This window comes from Diadema setosum, chromosome 11, assembly GCF_964275005.1.
Source record: "Diadema setosum chromosome 11, eeDiaSeto1, whole genome shotgun sequence".
In the NCBI taxonomy this organism is placed as follows: Eukaryota; Metazoa; Echinodermata; class Echinoidea; order Diadematoida; family Diadematidae; genus Diadema; species Diadema setosum.
The window spans coordinates 27,468,598-27,492,666 of NC_092695.1; the positions used below are offsets into that span (position 1 = coordinate 27,468,598).

At 40.9% G+C, this 24,069-nt stretch overlaps 1 protein-coding gene across 1 annotated transcript in view; it reads left to right on the top strand.

The window, feature by feature from the left end:
* LOC140234594 (lengsin-like) overlaps positions 1-23,564 on the top strand; it is a 29,280-nt gene extending 5,716 nt beyond the window's left edge. Inside the window, exon 2 of the mRNA XM_072314622.1 lies at positions 22,176-23,564. Within this exon, the coding sequence (XP_072170723.1) occupies positions 22,215-23,564 (1,350 nt within the window). The 5' untranslated portion in view covers positions 22,176-22,214. The remainder of the gene's footprint in view (positions 1-22,175) is intronic.
* The last annotated feature ends 505 nt before the right edge of the window (positions 23,565-24,069 follow it).

The following is a 24,069-nucleotide window of genomic DNA, read 5'->3' on the forward strand; positions in this document are numbered from 1 at the left end:
TCGACACAAGTAAATTAGTTCTAACATGTCAACTGCCACGCTGCTGCGAAGCCGGGATCGGATCGTGAGTAAAATGACCCAGAAATGCGTGCGCTTCTAATTCTATCAATGCTTCTTGTCTGGCATGACCGCCGATCGCAAGCAAACGAAACAGCAGTTACACTGTACATGCTTTGCATGTATTGCATGGCATGGCAGTGCGTGAGCAGCGCCAATGCGCAAGCTTGCGCGAATAACTGGTCGCCAGTGTGCAGCCCTGTACTAAGTGCATTATACATGGCATTGATTGGATTTCGTGCGCGGCCCGAACACAATTACGACGGGTCGATGAGATGAAAAGAAAACAAACATTTTTAGACTATTTTTTATTCTTTCTCTAGCTTAAAATTGATAATTTTGGGTTTAAAACCATTCACAAATTTGTAGAAGATGAAATTTGTGGAAAAAAATAAACTTGAAAGAGCAAAAAAAAAAAAAAAAAAAAAACGCGACCCGAAATTTCCTAGATTTTCGGTCGGTCGCGAAGGGCAAACAAACCATTTTTTTTTTTTTTGGCCTAACCATGAACAATAGACATGAATACCACAAAATACACAGTACAAATACCACCTTTTCAGAGCTTTGCTGAATAGGCTTCTGGTCCCTTGCTCCAAGGCACATGAATGCTTTATTACTTTAATTCACAATGGATTGCCCTGGCACTGCTATAGTCTGAATGTAAAATGTAAAGGGTAGAATGTGTGCACATGAAAAACTAAGGTGTTTTCATGTGCTTGCATACACTACAGTTCAGGGTGAATAAAGACTATCTGTGATGTTGGAATTTTTCATGAATATAATTATAATAGAGCATTCAAACCCTTGCTATTGTTTAGGACCATTGTCTGGATGTTAACCACACACTACCATACACACCAATATTGACACCTGTGCAAAGTTAAAGTTTTGTACAGAGGGTTTAAAATAGAGCAAAATCTGAACCCTAACTTAAAAATGAATCTTGAATTTAATGAGACTGATTTATGCTTTCATTTTTTTTATTACCTCCAACAAAATTGTACACTATTAAGCTATTGCTCTTATCAATGTTAGTGTTATCTGATAATAGTTTTTGAACTATTAAGGATAAAAAATGGGATATGTTTGTGTTTGTTTTTTTTTTGTGTTTGTTTTTTCTGTTTTTTTTCTGTTTTTTTTTTGTTTTTTTTTTAACACCTAGTATAAAGCACACATGCTCCGGAAACATGTTTCCGCACTCTTTAGACGCCGGACACCGAAAGAAAGCACGGGGAAAGAACTTCAAGTCGGTTTCCAAAATCATGTCGAGTCTTATAGTGAGGAAGTTTGTACTCTTAACGCATCAATATCTTATTCTAAACTTGAGGAAGGGGAATTATGTAATGACAAAGCAAAAGACGTCAGACATTATCGGAATCTTCCCCAGCAGTGACGTCATATTGCTTTTGTATTTGTTGTCTTATGGCTTCTCTTTCACGATCAGTTCGAAAAAAAAATATGCATAATTTTGTCTGCCCTTTTCATAATCCTCTTTGCTGGTGTTTTTTTGTTTTGTTTTTGTTTTGTTTTGTTTTTTGTTTTTTGTTTTTACCAAAGTGAAAAAAGGTTCTGAATAGTTACGTAAATTTGCGTGAGTTTTACATGACGCAGGCAAGACAGACGTCAGCTCTTCACAAAGAAGAGTGCGACTTATATTAGGCAGACGAAAAGTCGAGCAAGGAGAGACAAAATAGAGTGAGTTAAGGAGGATTTTTTAACTGCGCAGCACTGTACACATCCCGTCCAGAATACTTTCTGTCCGTGTGTCGTATTCGACGCACATTGTCGATATTGTCTACAGTATTTAATTCCATGATGAGTGCATGATATTCGTTGTTTGACCGGGGGTGGGGGGATATGGGTGCATGTGTAAAACTTTAGAAAACGAGGGGGGGGGGTATGATGTGTCAGAGCAAACGTCATTTAGTGAGAGTTACATAAAAACACCCGCAAATGGATGATTATCATTCCTTGACATGAAACAGTAAAATGCAAGAACATAGAAAGTGGCGGAAGTTTAAGAAGGAGAACTTGTCGCACAGGGAGTAGACGTCTGTGAAGAAGCTGTTCGACACAAGTATGGGGGGGGGGGGTTGTCTACGCGTATGTCCGCAAGCTGAAATCAATGCTTGAGCAAACAAACAGAGAATAGAGTAAAACTTTTTTTTTTGGTTAGATTATAGGACTTAATGTGTAGGCCTATAATGTATTAATGCATTTATCTCAGTGACACATACAAAAACGAGGTTAGAGACACTTTCATTATGGTTCATAAAGACTTTGTAATGATACGTTGCGTTTTTACAGATATTTACCACCCTCCATAGCGTATAGCAGTGCATTCTCTTCAGAAAAAAAAATGCAATATTGTGCCTCACAGTCAATGATTCCGACAGAAGCATCATGCATCCTCTTTGTAGCATTATGAATTTTGTTTAATTTTGAATGATTTTGTTGAGTACCGTAATTTGTTCATATGGTGATGCTAAAACGTTATGGATATTTCACTAATACCCAAATATCAGTGTCACTCATGAGAACATTTCTTGCGCATTTGCCATGAGTTTTATCCTATTTTGGTTAAAATTGTTAGCTTCTTACAATCTGTGGTTGTAGTACTCAGTCGAAGCGGCGTAACAGTTTTTTGTTTTTTTTTTAAACTCTGATGAGATCCACGCTCGAATGTCTTGAGCACGATTATATCATAGAGTGTCATGCATGAAATGAAAGGGTCATATCGCGTGCAAAATGAGAGGAAAAGATATTACTAACAACAGTTGTCAACAACCTGTAGAAAAAAGAAAACAGGGAAATTGAAATTGATCTTCATGAATCCTCATCACATTTATAGTCCTACTTGTCTTTCGCTCACACTACAATGTATGCCCATTTGTATTCATAAATAGGTAATCACGAATGAATTTCGTGCCTACTATACCGTGAGATCGCTGTTATGGGCTTACAGAATCTTATATTCGTTATATTGCAGTGACATTGGCATTATTTTGTCAAATCGAGGGATGAACGAGCAGTCGTCGGCTTCGTATACCAATAATGCATTTGTGACTTGCACAAACATTCAAATTTCAACGACTGCAGATACTAATGCTTCGGTTCAGATACTTACTAAATAGAAGCATTGCCAGAAAGTATGTATTATGTGGAGAAAGGGAGTAATGAGAACGTACACAGCGCTAGAGTTTCTTAGAAATAGTATGCCAAGAGGGTCATTGGCCCACAGCCACACCTTGATAACGAGTTATGTTCACCTATCGTACTTTACTGGTGCATGTGGGGTCAGCGATACCATGAGCGATCTGGGTTGTGTTTTTTAACGGCTAATACAACAATGGCTTCATATCCTTGACTTCAGTCATCCACATTATTTACACAGAGCTAATGCAGAGTATTAACCCCAAAGGTGTTTGGTTTTGCAAAAGGAAGTTTGTTCGTACGGTCATCAAAAGAGAGACGATAAGGAAATCGCTTCCACCCCCAAAGACAGTATCGATCAAATTCAGCGCTGCACTGGCAAAATCTTTCCTGAATGCGTCAGTAGTGTATACCTCGTTCTGTTTCATCACATAATGTACCTCGTTGCATACTTTAAAGGTGTCATCTCTTGCCTTATGTCATTAAAGAAGCGTGTTTGCCTTTATACATGCAGTGGCAACATGTTACTCGTCGAAACTGCGTATGAAATAGTTTGCTTTCTCTGCCTTCCGAAATCTAGTTCTGGCATTCATGTCGTAATCTCCTGAATATTACTCTCTACGTGAACTTTTTTCGCATGTTGATCACAATCAAGCAGTCGTATATAAACCGCTCTTGATCCACGCTTCCTTGTTGATGATTTAGATATAGCAGCAGTCACCACTATGAACTTGTTTCCAAAAAAAGGTGGCCGGAAAACCCTGCTATTTTGGATATTAATTCGTTATGCAAACCAGCGCCTCTTTGAGTTGGGGCAACAGATAACAAGATTGCCCTCGTTACTAACTCACTTCTGAGTCGATGGGTCGAAACAATCATAGTGTTGTCAGACAAAGTCTGCCGTTTCCGGTGTTCCCAAATCAGTACGCCAAAGCTGACATCTATATACAGTGCACTCCCGTTATATCGAACACCTGCAGTTATAATGAAAGTCTCGTTACAACGAAGTAAAAATCCAGGTCCCCAAATTTCCATTTATCACTTATACTTTGCTGTTCGGCTATAATGAAATTTCAATACAATGAAATAAAACAGCCCGTCCCGCGGACTTTGTTATAACGGGAGTACACTGTATGCTGGTCGCAGAGCGTCACAAGAAAGTGGTTTATTACGCGTGACGCTCGGGTCAGTCACGTTCTCTGCTAAGAGCAGTTCATCTTCCATGCAATGTTCATTATTAATGATAATATAATAATACAGAGACTCTTATAAAGCGCTCATTCTACCTAAAAAGATACTCATGGCGCTGTAAGAGTACACATGTATCACATTACAACAGAGTATCACAGAAGATATAAGAACAATAAACAAACAAACGATATACGTAAATAATTATATACATATGGGTAAACAGTTGTCAATTTAAATTGAAAAGGTTATGTAGTGTTTGTTTAACAAGATTGCACTCAATTATTGATCAAACCACATTATTCATTACACGATTAAAACACATTGAGAGCTTTCAATAAAATCGGTATCTGGCATGATTAACATTTCCTATAGGGAGGAAGACGATACCCCAACAACTGTTTCCGCAGACGAAATGTCGCTACATCCATGCAGTACAAACTGTACTATATGATTGAACTATGAGTGTGTAAATACAGTGTATCCAAAAACATGTCTTTTGAACTGTTTGTATGGCAATTTCTATTTCGACTTGGGTTCGAAGGATTCTAATATTGCAAGTTCAGACTTTATTTCACATTTCGAGACAAAACTAATACGGTCTGCGATGTATTCATAGTAACGGCAACGGTGTTGTTGTTGCTGTTGTTGTTGTTGTTGCTTTTTATTGTATTTTTTATCTCCTTCGATTTTCTAAGACAGACTTTCGTTTAATCAATATTCTCACCCTCTGCACAAATGTATTTGTAGGATCGCAACATGTTTGTTAAAATGAAGATCAGCTGTTTTGTGCAGAGAATGACAATCATTTATAATAAGAAAGAGCCGTAATACCATATCACTCTGTACTGATATTTTGATGTTGAAAAGGTTGTCTTCTTTCAGGCCAGCTCGCCTTCGCACGTAATTTTCGCTTGACAGACATTCTTTCTGAGCATCCTTTGATATTATGTCATACAGCTCAGGTGGCCCTACACCGTGTTGATAGAGCAATGGTCCATAAAAAGTGTGAAGATCAAAGGATTTCCTGGTTGGATCTTCTCTTTCGTTTGCTGCTCAGCAGGAGTGTTGGCGACGACCCAAGGGCCAGTGCTATGAAAGCAGTCGAGGTTGATGAATACCGAACGAATGCCCCAGTCAAATATAAACACGGATGCTCAAGGATCTACACGGTGATCCGGGGACGTCCGGGGATATCCGGGGAGATCCGGGATTTTGGTATGACTGTACACACGTGTAGATCCTTGAGCATCCGTGTTTATATGTGACTGGGGCATAAGCAATGAGATGCAAGCCACAGCCCTTAGTTCCGCAGCCAGTATTTTGGATGCTGGATCACAAGTTCGACACCCACGAGTCATACAGCCCGCGAGTTATGCAGCTCGCGAGTTATATAACTCACGAGTCATGATGCACACTAGTTAGACATTTATTTAAGAAGGCTGCGAGCCTACGGACATAAACTAAAATAGGCCCACGAGCCCTACACTAGTTTGTAGGCAAATAAAGTCCATGAGCTCGATACTATAAGCAAATAAGGCCCAAGCGCTCGATACTGGACAAAAGACCCACGAGCTCGACATTGGCTTAATGAGCTCATGGACTTTTTTTTTTCGTAGTGTCGAGCTCATGGGCCTTATATGCCTTGTAGTGTCTAGTTCAAGGGCCTGTTTGATTAGTGTCTAGTTCATGGGCTATATGGCTCGTGGGTGTCGAGCTCGTTTTTCCCCACAGCATCGTTGATACCTTCTCTCTTTTCTTCTTCGAGGATGATGCAGATGATGAGCAATTTTCCAACGAGTTCTGCTCTGCCTATTCATCCATATATATATTTGCGACAATGATCAAGTTGAGATCGTTGATGTTGAAGATTTATTCCTCCAATATGATTTGTAATGCCCAAGGTCCATTTATTCAGAATTCCCCAAAACTGCGAACTTGTTCGGCTTATGAAATCCAAATTGTGATAGAATTGGAATTAAGTGATCAAGGATAATTTAGAGAAGTACTCTTGATTGATGCGTTGTTGATTGATGCGTCGATGATTTGCCCAGGGTTCACATTTCTATGGCGTCTGACCGTATAGACTAGGATTCAGTACCCCCCCCCCCCTTATACATTGTCTATTCAACCTGTGCATTGCAAACCAAAACTATCAATTTAAAATTGAAAGATTTCAGATTCAGCGGACTAGGATCCAGGCCATCCATACGTGTTTAGGAGATAGTATTGACATACGGAAACTCGAGGACTTGAAAGGAGATAAAGACCAAACCATATCGATGTCGCCTTCTCTGCTGCTTCTGCTATAGGATCCTTTTGAATCCATTTTACTCCATTGGCTCGCCGCTATTGGATTGACCGTTTTCAGCACTTTTTTGTAATAGTTATGTATTCTACAAAGTTGAATGTCATTTGAATGTTTTAACACTTAATTTATTTTGACCGCTGGGGAAGCAGTGAATACTTGTAAACAAGCATCCACAGGACCGACACATAGTACGCGGCAGTTTTAAGCCCCCTCCTAAATGACTAGTGTTCCGACGGCTTGAATTTTCTACGTGCGCTACGTCCTCTAGGAGGTTGAGACATTCCTGGATTCGTTTCGAGATTTTAAATTTAAAGTTTGGACATATGCTAAACATAACGAATGAGCGAGAATATTGCAATAATGTTTCTCTCGTGCACATCAAACTGAGCAAGACATTTGTCAAAATTTCTCAGGATTTCAGTTCTTAGCTACGAAAGATGAAACTCGACATCGTCGGACATCTCGCAAATTAGAGGACGTCCTTTTGGTGGTGTAAAGCATTCGCAGCTGATTCGTACAGGGGTTTATTGAAATGGTTGTGACTGCAAACTGCGTTTCACATCAAAGGGGCAAACGTTAACCGTACAACAAGAGTCTCAATTTCAGCTGGGGTCAATTCAGCTCGCAATATGGGATGCAACAGTGCAAGTTGACTATCCTGTCGGTATTATTGCACTTCCAGCCGCAGACTAATACTGTATAAAGCCAATATGTGATGAGATGCGGATACCAAGGTTAAATCCAATCGCCAATATCGAATTCCAGTAATCTGGGATATCGGTTACATCAAACCTTGATGCCCTTGAAAGTTCATCGGTAGCCACTTGCCCCACTCCAGTCCACCCCCCCCCCAAAAAAAAAAGAGAAAAAAAATCAGAGAGATTATAAATCGAAACAGAGTGCTATCGACATGGAGAGAGTTAGCTTTGATGTAATTATCCAACATGGCACAAGACACCGGAATGAAATAAATGGTGGTGTTGTTGTTGTTGTCCAGGACACAGAGAGACTGGCAATGCAGTTGAAACGGTGAATGCACAACAAATAAAGGCATCTTAAAAATATCTGAATGTCCATAGCCTCCTTTATACATTATTTCGCCTTGTGCATCTGATTGCCGTGTTAACATGGTGTCCAGTCGCTCTGACATACCAGGGAAATGAGCTGCCCATGAAATGGCCCGTGAAATTAAGAACGGTAATACGATTCGAGAACCTCATTCGTACTCGTATATAGGTTAACAATGGAGTAGTCAAAAGAACTTCAGAGACTAGCGAAAGGTAGACTACAGGTGTGTGATGGTTGGGGGTGGGTGGGGGTTCAGGCCCGGCTGATGATATTATGTGAACGGGTCCCCCACACCCCACCCTAAGCAGTCGATAAATTGCCACAAAAGTACAAACTCGTCGTTCTTTCAACCTAAATTGCACGTGTATGCTACATGCTATTGTTATATCGCAAAATGGAAGTCACTTTCATGGAAGAAGTATATGCTGCAGTATTTGCGCACCACCATCCGCTTTTTGATGAGGGCTGTAATAACAGTGTCATTTATGAAGGTAAAAGAAGATGTTCGCAGTAATTTTCGTTTTTTTTTTTTTTTTTTTTTTTTGTTGTTGTGATGAAACCAGAAATGTAAGAACTCATGCTCATACACGCGTGCACACACACACACACACACACACATACTCACTCACTCACTCACTCACACACACATTTTGGAAAATGCTTTTTTTATGCATTGTGCTGAAAAAGAGTTTACTCTCAGATATTATTTCATATAACCTCTTTTACTTGTGCTCGCAGGCAACGAAACCTGTATCGCAATGCCCCTTTTGTGATGACTTTGGAAATGTGCTCCGTTTTTGTGTCATGGTAGACCGACACAGATTGACATCCATGCTATATGGTTCGACTATAACTGTGCAACAATATGGGAAGGATTTATGGGCGCGGTTTATCGAACGTTTCAGATTACGCTGCTCTCGCAAAATCTCGCTCAACGACATTTGCGCTGATATTCCCCATGCAATTAAAGTGACAGCTAATGCCCACAGTAAATGGCAGAATTATCCTATACGAGGCTTAATTTCGATTGCATTTGGCGGTTTTGCCCATGTTTTCGAAAGAAAGAGGACGAAGAAAAGGCAGTATATTACTTCAGTATTATACTTTAAATAACGACCATTTTCTGCAACATGTCAGTTCCCCAAATAGGGCCTGCTATCAACTGTTTATACAATGTGCGGGAACGGCTCTCTACAGTCTCATCTGTATTTCTACATATTGTATTTGTAGCTTGAGCTATAGAAGACCGTAAAGAAAATGTTTAAGGAAATATTTTGTTCAAGAATCGCTTTGAGGGACCCATCCTCCCCCCCCCCAATATCTACCACACACACACACACACAACTCACACACGCTAATTAGAAAAAGTACTTAAAAGGCTTGCATAAAAGAAACTATCACAGTGTACAAACTTATTGTCATCGTCATTACAAAAGAAAAAAATGCAGCGGTAATTACTCGATGTTCAAAATCTTTAAAAAAAATGCAGCGCTAATTACTCGATGTTCAAAATCTAAAAAAAAAAAAAAAAAAAAAAAAAATATATATATATATATATATATATATATATATATATATATATATCCTCACTCAAAAAGGTACGAGTTGGCTTTACAGGAAACACTGGTATACACGTCAACAGAACTGACCGGTCACCGTCTTGTGTTTTGTGTTATGGCGTTGATAATGAAGCCGGTCAAGGTCTAGTTTTAATCTTTATGCAGGAAGGCATACAGTCATGTGAGCGTTTTGTCCCCAAACTATATGACCATCTTTACTCGATAATCCGAATGATGATAGGATACTAGTGTCCCATGCAAATTATGGCAGCTCGACAGCATTGTGTATAATATGTGCATATCTAGACACATTTAATGCTGAAACGGCAAGTCAGCGTAGTTCTCACTTCCTTCATGCTATACCATACGGTCATAGGAGATGAAACACTGACGAGATGACAACAAACTGTTGCCTTCGTGTTGTTGTTGTTGTTGTTGTTGTTGTTGTTGTTGTTGTTGTTGTTGTTTTCTTTGATAATTAGAAGATGGATTAGAAAGAAATGGATTAGGGGTAACATAGAGCCATGTGGTACAACACAATCATGCATGTGCACATGATGGACAAAATCTGCTTTCTCGATCCTCAAGTTAAACGGTATATGAAGGGGTCATTGACGTGAAAGTGATGATAGCCACGTATGTAAGTGATATTAAAGGGACGGTGTCACGCATCGATACAAGTCAACTTGCATTTGCATTTTATAGCTCCTTTGAACTTGAGATTTAACACGTGATGTTGTGGTGTTCTATATGCCATCTGCGAATATATGGACTTTGATAGACATTGAAGGCATACATTGTACCACCCTATGTGCAAGAGAGAGCTCCTACATTGGTGTTTCCCACCCACCCCCCCCCCCCCGTTTCCGCTTACAGCCACAATGAGACATTATTTTTGTTCGTTAACCACCGAAGCCATGCCCTGCAAAACACCGAAGGCTTCAAACTTTGTCCCGGCTTTTGAAGACGATCGTCAAGCGACCTTCGTGCTGGTGTAACAGCAACTTTAGTACAAAGCGAAAGTAATGGCGATAATAATCGTGTCGCGAGACCAAGATCCTGTCCGGAAGTGGTTCCGGCCAGTGGTTGTGAACAAGCCAGTGTGTAATTAGCTCATGTGCACGTTAGCTCATGTGCCCATTTCCCAAATGACCTTACTCTTCTCGTTTCTCATTTACTTAGGTACTTCACTCGTCAAAGCGACAGAGTGCATAAGCTTGCCCGCCTATGAAGTTCATGTTCGAACAAAGAATGAACTTGTGTAGAGCATGGTGACCAGAATGGCCCGTCAATGTATTAACGCTTAGGGAAGCACCCATAATTCATAGTATCGCACTGAATGCAATGAATGCATGCACTAAAACTCGATATACAGTGTATAATCATTGTCAAATATCATATCGTCTTTATTCATCTTTGTTGCTGTCAAGTGGTTGGTTGGTAGGCAGCATTTATAAGAATTACATGAATAATAATTATATCACATATACTTATCTCAGTGAATTAAAAAACGTCATGCCTGCTTGATCACTGACCTTTTCTGCTCACAATGCGCAAAGTGGAACTATTATTTTTTAAACGAACTGGCTTATTACAGAGGAGGTCACAACAGTGAAGGAACTTCAAGTGTGTAGGCTAATATTGTCCCAGAGAGTTTTGTTTTTAAGGATATCGATTACACAATGTATATCGATGAATCACCCGTGTTTTTGTTTTGTTTCTTTTTGTTTTGTTTTGTGGGGGAGGGGGCAAAGCGTAGTGCGTTAATATCCCAATGCTTGCATAAGCATGGACTGTGCTGAAGTGGTTATCCGGGTTTCTCGAGGGAAACCATGAGAGAGTAATATTCCGAGATTAAAGAAAACAAACAAATAAACAAACAACGACCTAATGTCTGCTTTTGTATTTGAATCTCAGCGAATGTCAGATCGATAAAATACTTTCAAAATAGAACATTGTAGAAGATGGCACATAATGTGTTTTTTACTCTTTCATACTACTACTTTAATACTTAGCGAAGCTCGGTAAAAGTCCGATATAGTATCAGACTTCATAAAGTATCATAGTACTAGTAGTATAGAAGTAGTTGTAGTAGAAGTAGTAGTAGTAGTAGTAGTAGTAGTAGTAGTAGTAGTAGTAGTAGTAGTGTAGTAGTAGTAGTAGTAGTAGTAGTAGTAGTAGTAGTAGTAGTAGTAGTAGTAGTAGTATATTAGTAGTAGAAGTGGTAGTAATGATGGTAGTGGTGGGGATAACGTCAATTAGGGTTCAAGAAAAGCATTCACAGTGTTCAAGAAGATTCATCATTTAATTAGTGAACGCCTGACCTGCTTATTAGGAGACAAAATGAGCATCATAATTATCTTGATACCGCAGGGCATCTAAACAGAATTCAATATGCATGCATTTATTGTCTTTCAAGGATTGTGGTTATTCTTGAAAGGAAACCTTATAACAACAGGCATTATTGTTGTTGCTATGATATCAGCATCCTGAACTTATTATTTGTGCTCGCGTGACATTCCCTGCGTTTCTGGTTCTGAAGACATTTTTGTCTTTTCCGGGCAATCATAGTAGTCCTTGTTGAAAGTACTCCTTTTGATTACATTTCAGAGACTATACAACTCGTGTTATTTTGTTATCCCTTTACTTCGTTTTGGAGTTTTTGTTGCTGATTACACAAATAGATTTAAAGAGCAAAAACGGTCACGGTAATACTCTATATTGTGACGACGCTACTTTTCGATTTCAAATTTTATTGTTGTAAATTTAGTATGGCGCTTGTGCATGCAGCAACCTACCAGACGTGATAGCAATGCTTTGAACATCTTGCTGCTTTTTTTTTCCCCCAGAGATATTAAACATCGGATGCGAGGAGGGTTTAGAACAGCGTATTAGGGTTACCAGAGGACCCCCCCCCCCCACACACACACACACACGTAAGTACAACACGCACACAACTGCTGTGACGCGAATGGAGTGTAGCATGCATACCCATGCATGGAGGCTAATGTAGCTCCATGGTATTACCCATAAAAACTAGTGAAGTGGATCCAAAAATTGCATTAGCATCTAATCACGACGGTCGTAATTACAAATCTCACCTTGATAATATCATGATTCATTTCTCCTCCAGTCCTCCCAAGAGACCGGAGGAGCCCCGCTTAGAGGCACGCATGGGTGCCTCGTTCCCATGGCAACCGAATGGTAATGATTTTGTGTTCCCTTAAGTCGTTCCACTTTAAAGGCGGCCAGAGGACAAAACATATACCCACATTCAGGCCCAAGGTATCTCGGCGAATTGCAATGGACTCCCGAAATGTGTGAAATTGGTCACTCTACTCCAATTGCGTACTTTAGTAATATGCTCTACTTCTCGAGGAATTTGCAGCATCATCCATTACGATCGCTGGTTTGACATCTTTGAAGAATTGTCTTTTCAATTTCTATAAGGTGAAGCACTCTGAAACTTGTGAGATAAAAGTCATGGGGATTATATATTATATCTTTGAATATTTATGAATATACAAGCACATACAGTCATGTATAGGCCTAATGATAATGATACAATTATGCACGTTGTATATGTCTATGAGTATGTATATGTGTTTGCACATACGAACACGGCCACACGAACGCACTCACACACACACACACATACATAATGTTTGAATCAAATAACATTAATTTTTCTCTTTTATGGGGGAACAAATCCTTTGGAGACTTTTGGCTCCTTCCCTTTGATTGACCTTTCAACACAGTTGAACGCAAGTCTCACCAAATAGTTATGGATATATAATAGGCAAGTGCTTGCATTTGTATAGAATCGGACGCTGCTGAAGACCTAATTTCGTCCTGTCAGTTTGTACGAACAATCTCCGAGTCCTTGTGTATAAACTGCAGTTTCTCGGGTAAGGTATATTATGAGGATGCCGCGAAAGTGTATCCAGATCGTCCAGCTTGATACTTCATAGATTACTTAATCATCGTATGTGATCAGAGTTCTGGCAGAGGTGATATTTTAGTGTGACAAGAGATCGCGAGATGAAGCGCCACTCTTAAAGGTAGGGGATACCTTTTACAGACCTCCCAAAATGCAGCAAAACATTAAATATGAACCTCAGGGGACTTGTTTAGGCCACTGCTGAGAAATTTGAAAGTCAACAGTAAACTACAATTTGAATAATGCATAAAACTCAACTACTCAGTAGTTCTGTGTGTCAGCCACACTTAAGCCTTTTTGTTGCAGTCTTCTGTATTTTTTTTTTTAATCTATAAACACAAATCTAAAAGTATAAGAGCTGATGTAATAACATATAGAGTGTGTGGCAAGAATGTTTATAGAAATGTTTGTAAGTTTTGATGAACTTTCTTCACAAAATATACATGATGGACACACATGCAGTGCATGGGTCTACAAAGGTAGCCTAGTAATGTACTGAAATTTACGGTGAGCCCCGAAAAAAATTCAATTCAAAATCTAACGGTCAATAAAAATGTACTAAATGTTACCTTCCACTTTCAATACTTTATGGGAGTTTCTAAAATGATACTCTCTTCAACATACCACTGTATTTATACAACTCTTCATTTAAGGCATGCAAATGGGATTCCCTACCTTTAACAATTATTGTACATGTACAGATAAGACAAAGGGAAAACTCAAAGGGGGGGGGGGCGGAAACCCAACCCTTAGACTGAATGAGAATTCGAGATTAACATGTAAAGAAATAGACCAATTCCTGTGTATATAATGTATATATATGTATATATATATATATATATATATATATATATATATATATATATATATATATATATGTGTGTGTGTGTGTGTATGTGTATATATATATATATATATATATATATATATATATATATATATATATTATATATATTTACATTTCATATTCGTGTTTCAAGATCACATATTGACACTTTCGATAATGGCTTAATAAGTCCATGTAATACCCTTCGTGTTAACCGCTTCTTTCATATCAAAAGTAGATAGTGTATGGATAATGGTTTTCTGCCCTATTTCAACTCTTTCAGCTGTTCAAATTCCACGCTCCCTTTTCCCCCACAATATGCCGAACAACAGCAGTATGTGTGCACAGGTGACGTGTTTTGTATCTCCCATCAATATTGAATCTAGCCTTCACCATCGAACGCCTTCCCGCCGCAGCATAGATAGAATCTCTTCTCTTCAATGGCGCCAGAAGAAATGCAGAGAAAACGGCGTTATCTTATTTTGTTTCGTCCATGTGAACAGTACACATTCCAGCGCTATTCTACAAGAATGTCTACTCGTCGTTCATGCCGTGCACGTTTCAAACTAGCTTACTTTCCTCTTGGGAGAATTTAACGTTTGCCAAGACGGAAAAATCGCGGCTGTCGGACGTCACATCAGATTATAAGGATCTAAATTGCATTGAAAATTAGCGCCCGCCGTTGTGTGTATTGCTGGCTGTGTGCGCCGCACAGACAGCGCTGTGGCGCTTTTTCGGCATCCTGTCGCATTCTCATTGGCTGGCCACGTACCGTTGGGTAGTGGCTTCTCTTATCGAGCGGCAATTGGATGGGAGGTCGAGCGCATCGAATTTTAGAGCACGCGAAACCGACACTCGAGCGGAGAACGTCGCGTTCAATACGTCTCGCAGAAGGCGGAGGAAATATTAACCATCGATTGCAGTGACTTGATCTCGAGGTGCAAATAAGAGAACTGAACAGACTCTCTTTACCCGCGCGCCATGTACAGCGGTCGTCTGCTCTCGAATGGTTATGCAGAGGAGGAGCCGGAAGTTAGGAGAGGACTTGTAAATTATTGCAGTGTGAAGCAGTCCAAGTGTTCTACGGCGAGTGTGAGGAGAGAGAGGGAGTGGGATCGAGTTAAAAAGAGAGAGAAAGAAAGGAAGAGAGAGGAAAAATACATCGCTTTCATTTAAAACCCTCCGATGTATCTGTTTAAGATGGAGATATTAGATTATTGTTGGTGAAGGACATGAACGTCGTTACTGCAGATAACGAAGCTGAGACGCAAGGTGCTTTGCTGTGTTGACGCGTATGGAGCGTATATGTGGAACGTCAATTAAGTGAGTGCTTGTATAGTTTCGTCTAATGATGTCGTTCTTCGCAGCGCTGTGATCATTGTCTTGCTTCCGCGTCGTGATGATCTTAGAGTCTCGTTGTTTTATTTATTTCCCCTTCTTCTTTTCTTGTTCAAATAACCTCGGCCATGAAAGGCGCGCGTTTCCTTCCTATGTGGCGGCGCCGTGATATGGATATGATAAGTACCAATTTGGAAGTTCTCGCTCGACCAGCTTAGAATCGTGCCTTTGCTGATGTATGACTCCCCGTTTCGTCGTCTTCCGCGATCGTTGCAAATGAAATTTTGATCCCTGGCTGGCCGCCCCTGGGCTTCGCAGAAACTGTGGCGAAATGGATAACAGCTCAGCGACGAAGGGCGAACTGTGTTTTGAATGAATCCCAAGTCTGCACGTAGCTCCGATTCGTCGTGAATACCAACTTATCATATTGCTTGCATTACGCCTGGCTCTTCATGGAGGGGAAATTGACTGTGATGATCAATCTAGGAGCGGCGTCGTACAGAGGGGCTGCTAACGCATGAACCAAGTTAAGGGAATAAATCTGATCTGACACAGACCTTGAGGGAATTCACCGAGGTATCAATATTTCCTTCAATTTTCTGTGGCGCTGTGCTGGCCTCACAGTTCCATCTACCGCCTCTCCTCAATCACTCGAGTGAGTCTTCATCAGTTTACGGGTGGTGATAAGTCAAAGGGATAACACTATCTTTGTAGCTCGTATATGCCTTGTAAGAAAAGTCCATCGCAGTGATGTTCTCTTGTTTGTTTTAAGTGGAAATGGAACAGTTTACACTGTAAAGATGGATTGGTATTAGCAATTGTGAATGCATCATAACTATTATATTAATATTATGATATGTTTCGCCCACAATGTTCATTCATAGTCATGTATGAATGTTAACAGCAAACTGCATTATTTAATGCAAATGAAAAAAAAAATTGGATTACAGTTATGGAAATGGAAATGGACTTGGAAGGATGACATGCTATTAACTTGCAGCTTTCAGGTCACGGAAGCGAGCGTTTTTCGACGAATTAATGTTTAGGGCGGGAAGCAATGCGGAGGAATTCATTGGGAGAAGAGGAGGTTTAATACAATCCAAGAATCTCATGAGACACTATTTTCCACACTGGCAATCAGAGGATTTATTTCGGGCGCCATGTTTTGTTAGAGGGGCTAACAGATGAGTTCGTACACGAGAGAACCACTTGGAGAATTTCGATACAATATTAGTGCATTCATCTCGCGTTAAATCCGACAGCACACACGATGAAGCACAGTGCCGATGTTTAGCTCCTCTGGCTTGTTATTGTTCTTGTGTGTGTTTTGTTTTGTTTTGATTTGTGTTGTGTTTTTTGTTGTTTTTGTGTTTTTGTGTTTTTTTTGGGGGGGGTTGTGGGTTTTTTGTGTTTTGGTTTGTTTTTTGTTTTGTTTTTTGTTGTTTTTGTTGTTGGTTTTTTGTTGTTGTTTTTTGTTGTTTTTTTTTTTTTTTTTTTTTTTTTTTTTTTTGGGGGGGGGGGGGGGGGGCTCACATTCATGCAATGCGTGCACGGGGGAGCCGTTTACGCTTGTTACATGAATGTGAATGTGAAGAGTTGTATCAGACGCCGTCTCCGGAGTACACGACATTGTGGTTATTGTGTCACTTTGTATTGGTTTGAACAGGGAGGTGGGAACTCCCTGGATTGAAAGGGTACCTCTTATCATTTTCTGAATGCATGTGATTACTATCCATGAATACTTCAGGCTCAATAGCTATCATACTGACAATGATTTCATCTAATGCGGACATGGAAAAAGAACATGTTCCTTTCCTTTCATCATCGGGATGTGGTGTGCTGTCCGCTTTGTTACCTACTTTATTTCTTCCCGAGATTCGTTTTAAACCCATGATATACCGAGCAAGAAAAGGGGTCAGTGCGAATTTCCCAGGGACTTCCCACCGAGTTTCGACACCCATTCTGTGTAATGGGGGGGGGGGGGGAGATGGAGCGCCTTTCAGAACTCGCCAGCAAGGTGCGAACGGGTGAACAACGACCGTCAGATCTCGACTATCAAAAGAGCTTGCCTATATACCGAGGTATACTTCGTATGGTTCTTTTATCGTTTTGTGCACGCCACGTACGCAGGCTCGAGTCCCTTTCAAGCTGAATAGTACCTGTAGACGAGTGCTTTTGCTGTACATTCTGACTAAAACTCATTTAGGGCGTCACTGTGGGTCTCTTTCATCACTCTCTTGTAAATTCACTGACTCTGGTTGATCTGCATCAAGGTAGTATGCTTTTATTACCATCAAATTTTTATCATGATTATCATCACTCATTATCGACGTGATCCTCTGCCACAGTTTTCTTTCCTGCTTGTCTTTTTGTTAGTGTTTTTCAAATTGTTAGGTTTTGAAATTTGAGTGGATAAACGCCAGGATTTGAAGGAAATGGAGATAAAGACTGCGTTATTTTATTAGTTGTGTGTGTTTGTGTGTGTTTGTGTGTGTGTGTGTGTGTTGTGTGTGTGTGCTTCATCTCCTAGTCGCTACAGACGAGAGAGACATGTAAAACATGTTTTCTTACCCGATGCTCGGCGAAGATACCATATAATGTATTCACGTTATTATTTGTTGCTTTTCAAATGGAGCTAACAATGCATGGTTAAGATTAATTGGGATCTGTAATTACCCCTGAAACACGCAACTTTTTTCTGGGTTTTTTTTTTCTGAATTCCAGTCAGAGCGCTTTAGCGGTCTGCTGGCAGGTCCCCTGTATAATGGGATACAGCCTATCCACATTTCATGTATTATCGCCATATTCATGGATGGGTAGAACGGCAGGTGCACATCGTAGGCCCACAATGTACGAGAGTAGTTGGTCATACTCTTATGGCTTGGGTAGTGATAATACATGCGTAGCCTTTCAACTCATGTTTTTGTTTTTGTGTTTTTCTTTTCAACTGCTTTTTTTTTTTTTGTCTCCGTTCTCTCCGTATAGTTCTCATTCGATTAGGCCCCCATCTCACTCGGAAGTAAGGCGACCATGGCGACCATGGCGATCTTTGACGATTTAACAAATCGTGGCGCGATCGCCGTCCGTCTCCATTTTTGGCCTCCGAGGCGATTACACTACGGTTTTTCAATGCTCAACATGCGCTGTAGGCGATAGTGCCACGATAATGCTACGACGCTGCCACGTTTTTGCCGCTTTTCCAAGCAGACGAGACGCGCTGTTTCTGCGATCAAAGCGATCGTATTGCGATATTCGCACGCTTATCAAGACCTAGCTACAACAGTAATACGATCGGAGCGACAGTGATACGTTTACGCTGGGCTCATGCTACGATCTCAAGCGATCGGGGTATAAAATGGGTTTCATGACTGAATTACTTCAGGCAGATGTCAATGTCAAACCAACATGGATGTGCAGAATATGGTTTTACCCTTACATCTTAGCATTCTAGAACACACCATTAGAACCTGATGTGAAATTGCACCTATAGTTAAGTCATCCATTCAGTTAAAAGGGTAAATGTGTGTATATGACATATGACAAGAACCGGCTTACGAGCAAACTACAAATCGTATCCTTCAATGAGACAATTTTATGAAGATATATTTGAAAAAAATTACAACTTCATTGACTTTCATTGACTTGCAATGGTATATGACAAACAATTTAATAAACAGAGTAGATTCGTACTGAGTGTACATGGAAAAATGAATTTTGTACGCTTTTCTCCATGTTCACCTTCCTTGTCAGTGCATCACTTTCTTTCGTTCATGGCTGGTTTTTGTTACGTAATACTGTAAAGGTGGTAATTTTCATGGGCGATGGGGGCCGCTTTCGATGCGCTTGAGTTACGCCTAACGCGTTACTGCCCCGTCAGAGTTACCAATGTGGCGCTTTTAATGCGCTTGTGAGACAATTGTGATACGCTCTAAAACCACGGCGACCTCGCTACGGAAGTTTTGGACATGTTCAAAACTTCTGTAGCGAGATCGCCGACCATGGCGATGGTGGCGACCCTCCGCGCTTCTGAACCGTAAGAAGAGTAAAGCTACAAAAATCTAAAGCTTGGGTGCGCTAGCCACTGTTACTGACGAGGTCAGTGAACAAAGTCCCTTACTAAGGCTTTAGGTCATAATGAACAACAGTGGAACTTCATAGCGAAAGATGAAAAACATACAAACGAAAGGTCATTCCTCTGAAAAGAAGACAGGTTTGCCAACCACAATCGTTCCCTTTTTCCTTACAGGATCATTGAGGGCAAGCTCGAAGAATACTTTGTTATTATATGGTGCTACACTTATCTGCCCTGCATTTGTGCTGGTATATATAAAACCCTTTGTCGAGCTCTGCCAGTAAAACCTTCGCTATTTCTTTCTGGCGTTTGGAAGCCGTTTCAGAGAGTGACCTCCGTTGAAATCAATCACTGTATACCATGGGGTTTTAGCCATCTTATTTTATAGTCTGGGTCGTCAAGTACGGATAGAGTGCTCATCTTAAAAGAAACCCTAACACTGCAGTAGGTCATCATCCTTGATATTTTGCTTAACCCTCGTCTGTGTACTTTGAGTGTCGATTGGCCGAGAAAACCCTATTTACAGCGTTGTACACACACTGTCAAAGGTCCCTGGCGTGTAAAGGGTTAAAGAGCTATACATGTATGTGAGGTAATCGAACTCACTGCCAGTATCTTAAAGGGACATTCCAGACGATTTTCATAATTTCACATCATGTAGTACAAAAATCGACAACTCCATGCATAAATCTCTGGAATTCATTTTGGTTCTTGAACAGAGAAACAATATTTTGAAAAATCTCAAACAAATTACACTGAACAAGGATGATGACATAGGAGGTTCACATATTTCAGAAACGTAGCAGTGTAATTCCATTACAATACCGCTTGCTTGCGAGTTCACCTGTGTATAATCTATGCATGCCTTCTTTTGTTCTGCTTCCTTGAGCCCCAACTCATGCATTCTTTTGGTGACTCTGCCATGTCATCATCCTTGTTCATTGCAATTTCTTCTAAATTTTGAAAATATTCTTATTCTTCATCCCAATCATCACAAATTCAGAAACTCTGTCCTCAGTATAACTAATTTATAGTTATTCAAATGTAAAAATCTGAAAATCATCCGGAGGTCTCCTTTAATAAAGCCCATGAATGAGACAGTACACTTTAAGGACTAGTGTACTCTGCATAACAAATGGCATCATAATCGCCCATATTATTCTTTATCGTAGAGCAATATAAAAAAATAAAAAAACAGTTGCTGCATCAGATCCAGGATGCATTATACACAGACATGGATGTCTGTGACGAAACATACAGTATAGGCCTACTGTAAGTTTCCCATGAATATTATGCTCCCAAATCAGCGATTTGATCAAAACTTAGCCTTCGTCTTATGTTTCATAGCCCCTTTGCATGTACAATATAATATCAAACGATGTCTTCTTTTCGTACAAGTGTTTGATGAAGGCAAAGCTAAAATGTCTTTGTCATTGCACAGAATTTAACTCAAATAGCACCTAAGGATGGACATCCAAGTGTCGGCGAAAACGACTCTCTCGAAAGTCTCAAGATACTTTCACTCACTAGGTCATCATCACTTTACAAATATCTTGATAAGTTCTGGATGGAAATTGCTTCCTACATTTTTTTTTCTCCGACGCCCAAGATACGTGCAAGTCCAACATGACTGTATCGTTTCAGAGACCCCATCAACGCGCAAATACATCGACGTCGTGGTAACTCACATAGACAACTGTACAGCCGTCTACTTATGATTAGGCCTATGTGTGATGTTCCAAAGTGTTCCAAAGTACAACGGTATATACACTGCATTCGGCAGAAGAAGGTTTGATGCTGTGTCTCTAGACCCATGCTGACATTAGTTAGTTGCCATGGTATCAACACATTTCCCTCACATTGATCCATCGCGTGTGGTGTACACAGTGGTCAACAGAAACTAGATGGTATTGATAATGCGTGCGAGCAATTCGATTTCAGATCGACATTTTCAAGGTTTTAGGATTATTTACTTGTGTCGGTTTAAAAAATGCATAGTGGACTTTTCATTGATTTCCTTGGACCGTTTTACATGAGAGTAAAGAATATACATGTACTTAAGCATAGGATGATGGGAACAACCACGTTTCATGTTCATGTACCCCCACCATTTAAGAACCATGTAAGAACTGCATTCGAAGAATTTATCGACATTACAACTAGGAAATGACGTGCTGAACACAGATTCTTGTTTTATACAGTAAGCAGGCCTGCAATAACCGTATATTGATCAGGTTCTACCAACCGCTAAAGACCATTTATGACCACTTAAAGAACACTTCACAGAACATCAAAACCTTCTTCAGTCATATAAACCCTTATCTTCATACCGGTAATTTGAGAATATGACACTTGTATGCTAACGGTGTAAAATGTCTGAATATAATCGTAATGTGCATGTTCCATGGACAGTAAAGAAACCAAAATATCTTAAATCTCTTTTTTTTTTTCTAAATAAGATTTCAATCACCCACCAAACCTCGTCTATGCCCCTGCGATTTGGAATATGAATTTGTATTTTGTCTCGGCACATGTATGAAATCGTCCGAGATACAGGTCAGTTTGTATAACGCATCACACAATACGGAATAGATTTATTTTCTTGGATTTCTTGTATATGCACTGTCCTTAATCGTATATCTATTGTTGTTTCGTTGATATAGATTCTGTTCTGGTGGCCGTTAGCACAACCGAATTTCACCATGAGTCTAGCATCGGTGCTAGATGCTATCGACAAGCACAACATCGAGTTCGTCCGCATGGAGATCTCCGACGTGTACGGCATCGCTCGCTCAAGGACGATTCCCGCCCGCCACGTCGAGAGAACGGCGAGGTCGGGTCTGTTCATGCCAATGGCCACGTACGCCTTCGACCCGGCCGGTTCTTGCGCCGACGAGTACGGATGCGGACTGTGTCGCGAGGTCGGCTACGGTGACGTCCTCATGTTCCCAGACTTCACAACATTCCAGGTGTTGCCGTGGTGTGAGAACACGGCGCGCATATTGATGGAACCTGTCGTCGACGGCGAGCCATTCATGGTCGATCCTCGCCTCATCGCCCGGAATCAGCTCCAGCAACTGGAGGAAATGGGGTACTCCCTCCTGTCAGCTCATGAATACGAGTTCTACGTCGTCGACAAAGAAACGCGGAAACCCCTAACGAAGGACGCCAACTTGTTGTCGACCCTACGGACATACACGGACACGAAACTGCTTCACCAAATGATGCGAGATCTACCGAAGGTCGGGGTAGACATCGAGAGCGCGGAAGGCGAAGGAGGTGCCGGACAGCTGGAAATCACTTATCGGCCCTCCTTCGGCCTGCGTGCGGGAGATAACGCGCACACATATAAGTTATCCGTCAAAGAGATAGCTCGGCAGCACGGCTACATGGCGTCCTTCATGTCCAAACCTTGGCTCGACAGAAGTGGGTGCTCCTCTCACTTCTGTCACTCACTCTGGGACTCGGCGACAAAAGAGCCGCTCCTCTACGACCCCGACAGTCCCACGAGACTCTCTGCCGTGGGGCAACATTGGCTTGCTGGACTTATCGAGCACGCTCCCGCTCTTACGATTTTGGCCTCTCCCACAGTCAACTGTCTCAGGCGAATTAAACCGAATACCTTCGCTCCAATCAACGCGACGTGGGGCATCGACAACCGTACGACGGCGATGCGGGTTAAGTTCAATGGGCCGAGAGGAACGTACGTTGAAAACCGCATCGGCGCCAGCGGCAGCAATCCCTACCTCCTTCTGGCCGGCACCGTCATAGCGGGAATGGACGGCATCAGGAGAGGGCTCCCGCTCCCTCCTGAGAATCCGGGAAGCGCGTATGACGCCGATACTCTTCCCGCGGGAACGAGAGAACTCCCGACAAATATGGAGGCGGCAATGGAAGCACTGGTTTCGGACGAAGTAATGAGAGAAGCGCTCGGACCCGGGTTCATAAAATGCTTCTTTGCCATGAAGCGAAAAGAGCTGGATGAATCGCTTCAGGCCACTGCCAATAAGGACGAAAACTGGGAGCGTAATATGTTCTTTGAGTATCTTTGAGTCAGAGATGATGGTAGCTTTCGCCACGCAACTATGGTTTGACGGTCCAGCTGCTCAGTGAACTCAGTGGAATGAAATTATTTATCATTGTTGAAATGGTTGATATGAAACATTCCATTTTACATTGACAAAGTAAGATGTTATGCCCAAACTGTACTTAGTCATTATGCTGCCTGAGTGTTGTTTCTTGATGTGTTGATGGCTGAACTAGTCGATAGGTAAACCTGAAATATAATTGGAATGGTCTAGATTTTTCTCTTTTTTTTTCAATTAGAAACAGGCTTTAAACTGGGCATGTAATGGCCAGATTTTTAAGGTCAGTGACTTAAAGTGATACATACAAGGTAAGACAAGAAAAAAAGGAGAGGCAAAATGCATATTTCGTAAAAATATGCTCCAGCTCGCCAACAGGAAAGGGCGGTTTGTTTGATTTTGACTTCTGTCGTCCAATAACGTGTATCGGAACCAGCCAAGCTCGGATTCATCGTTTATTCTCTGACATAGC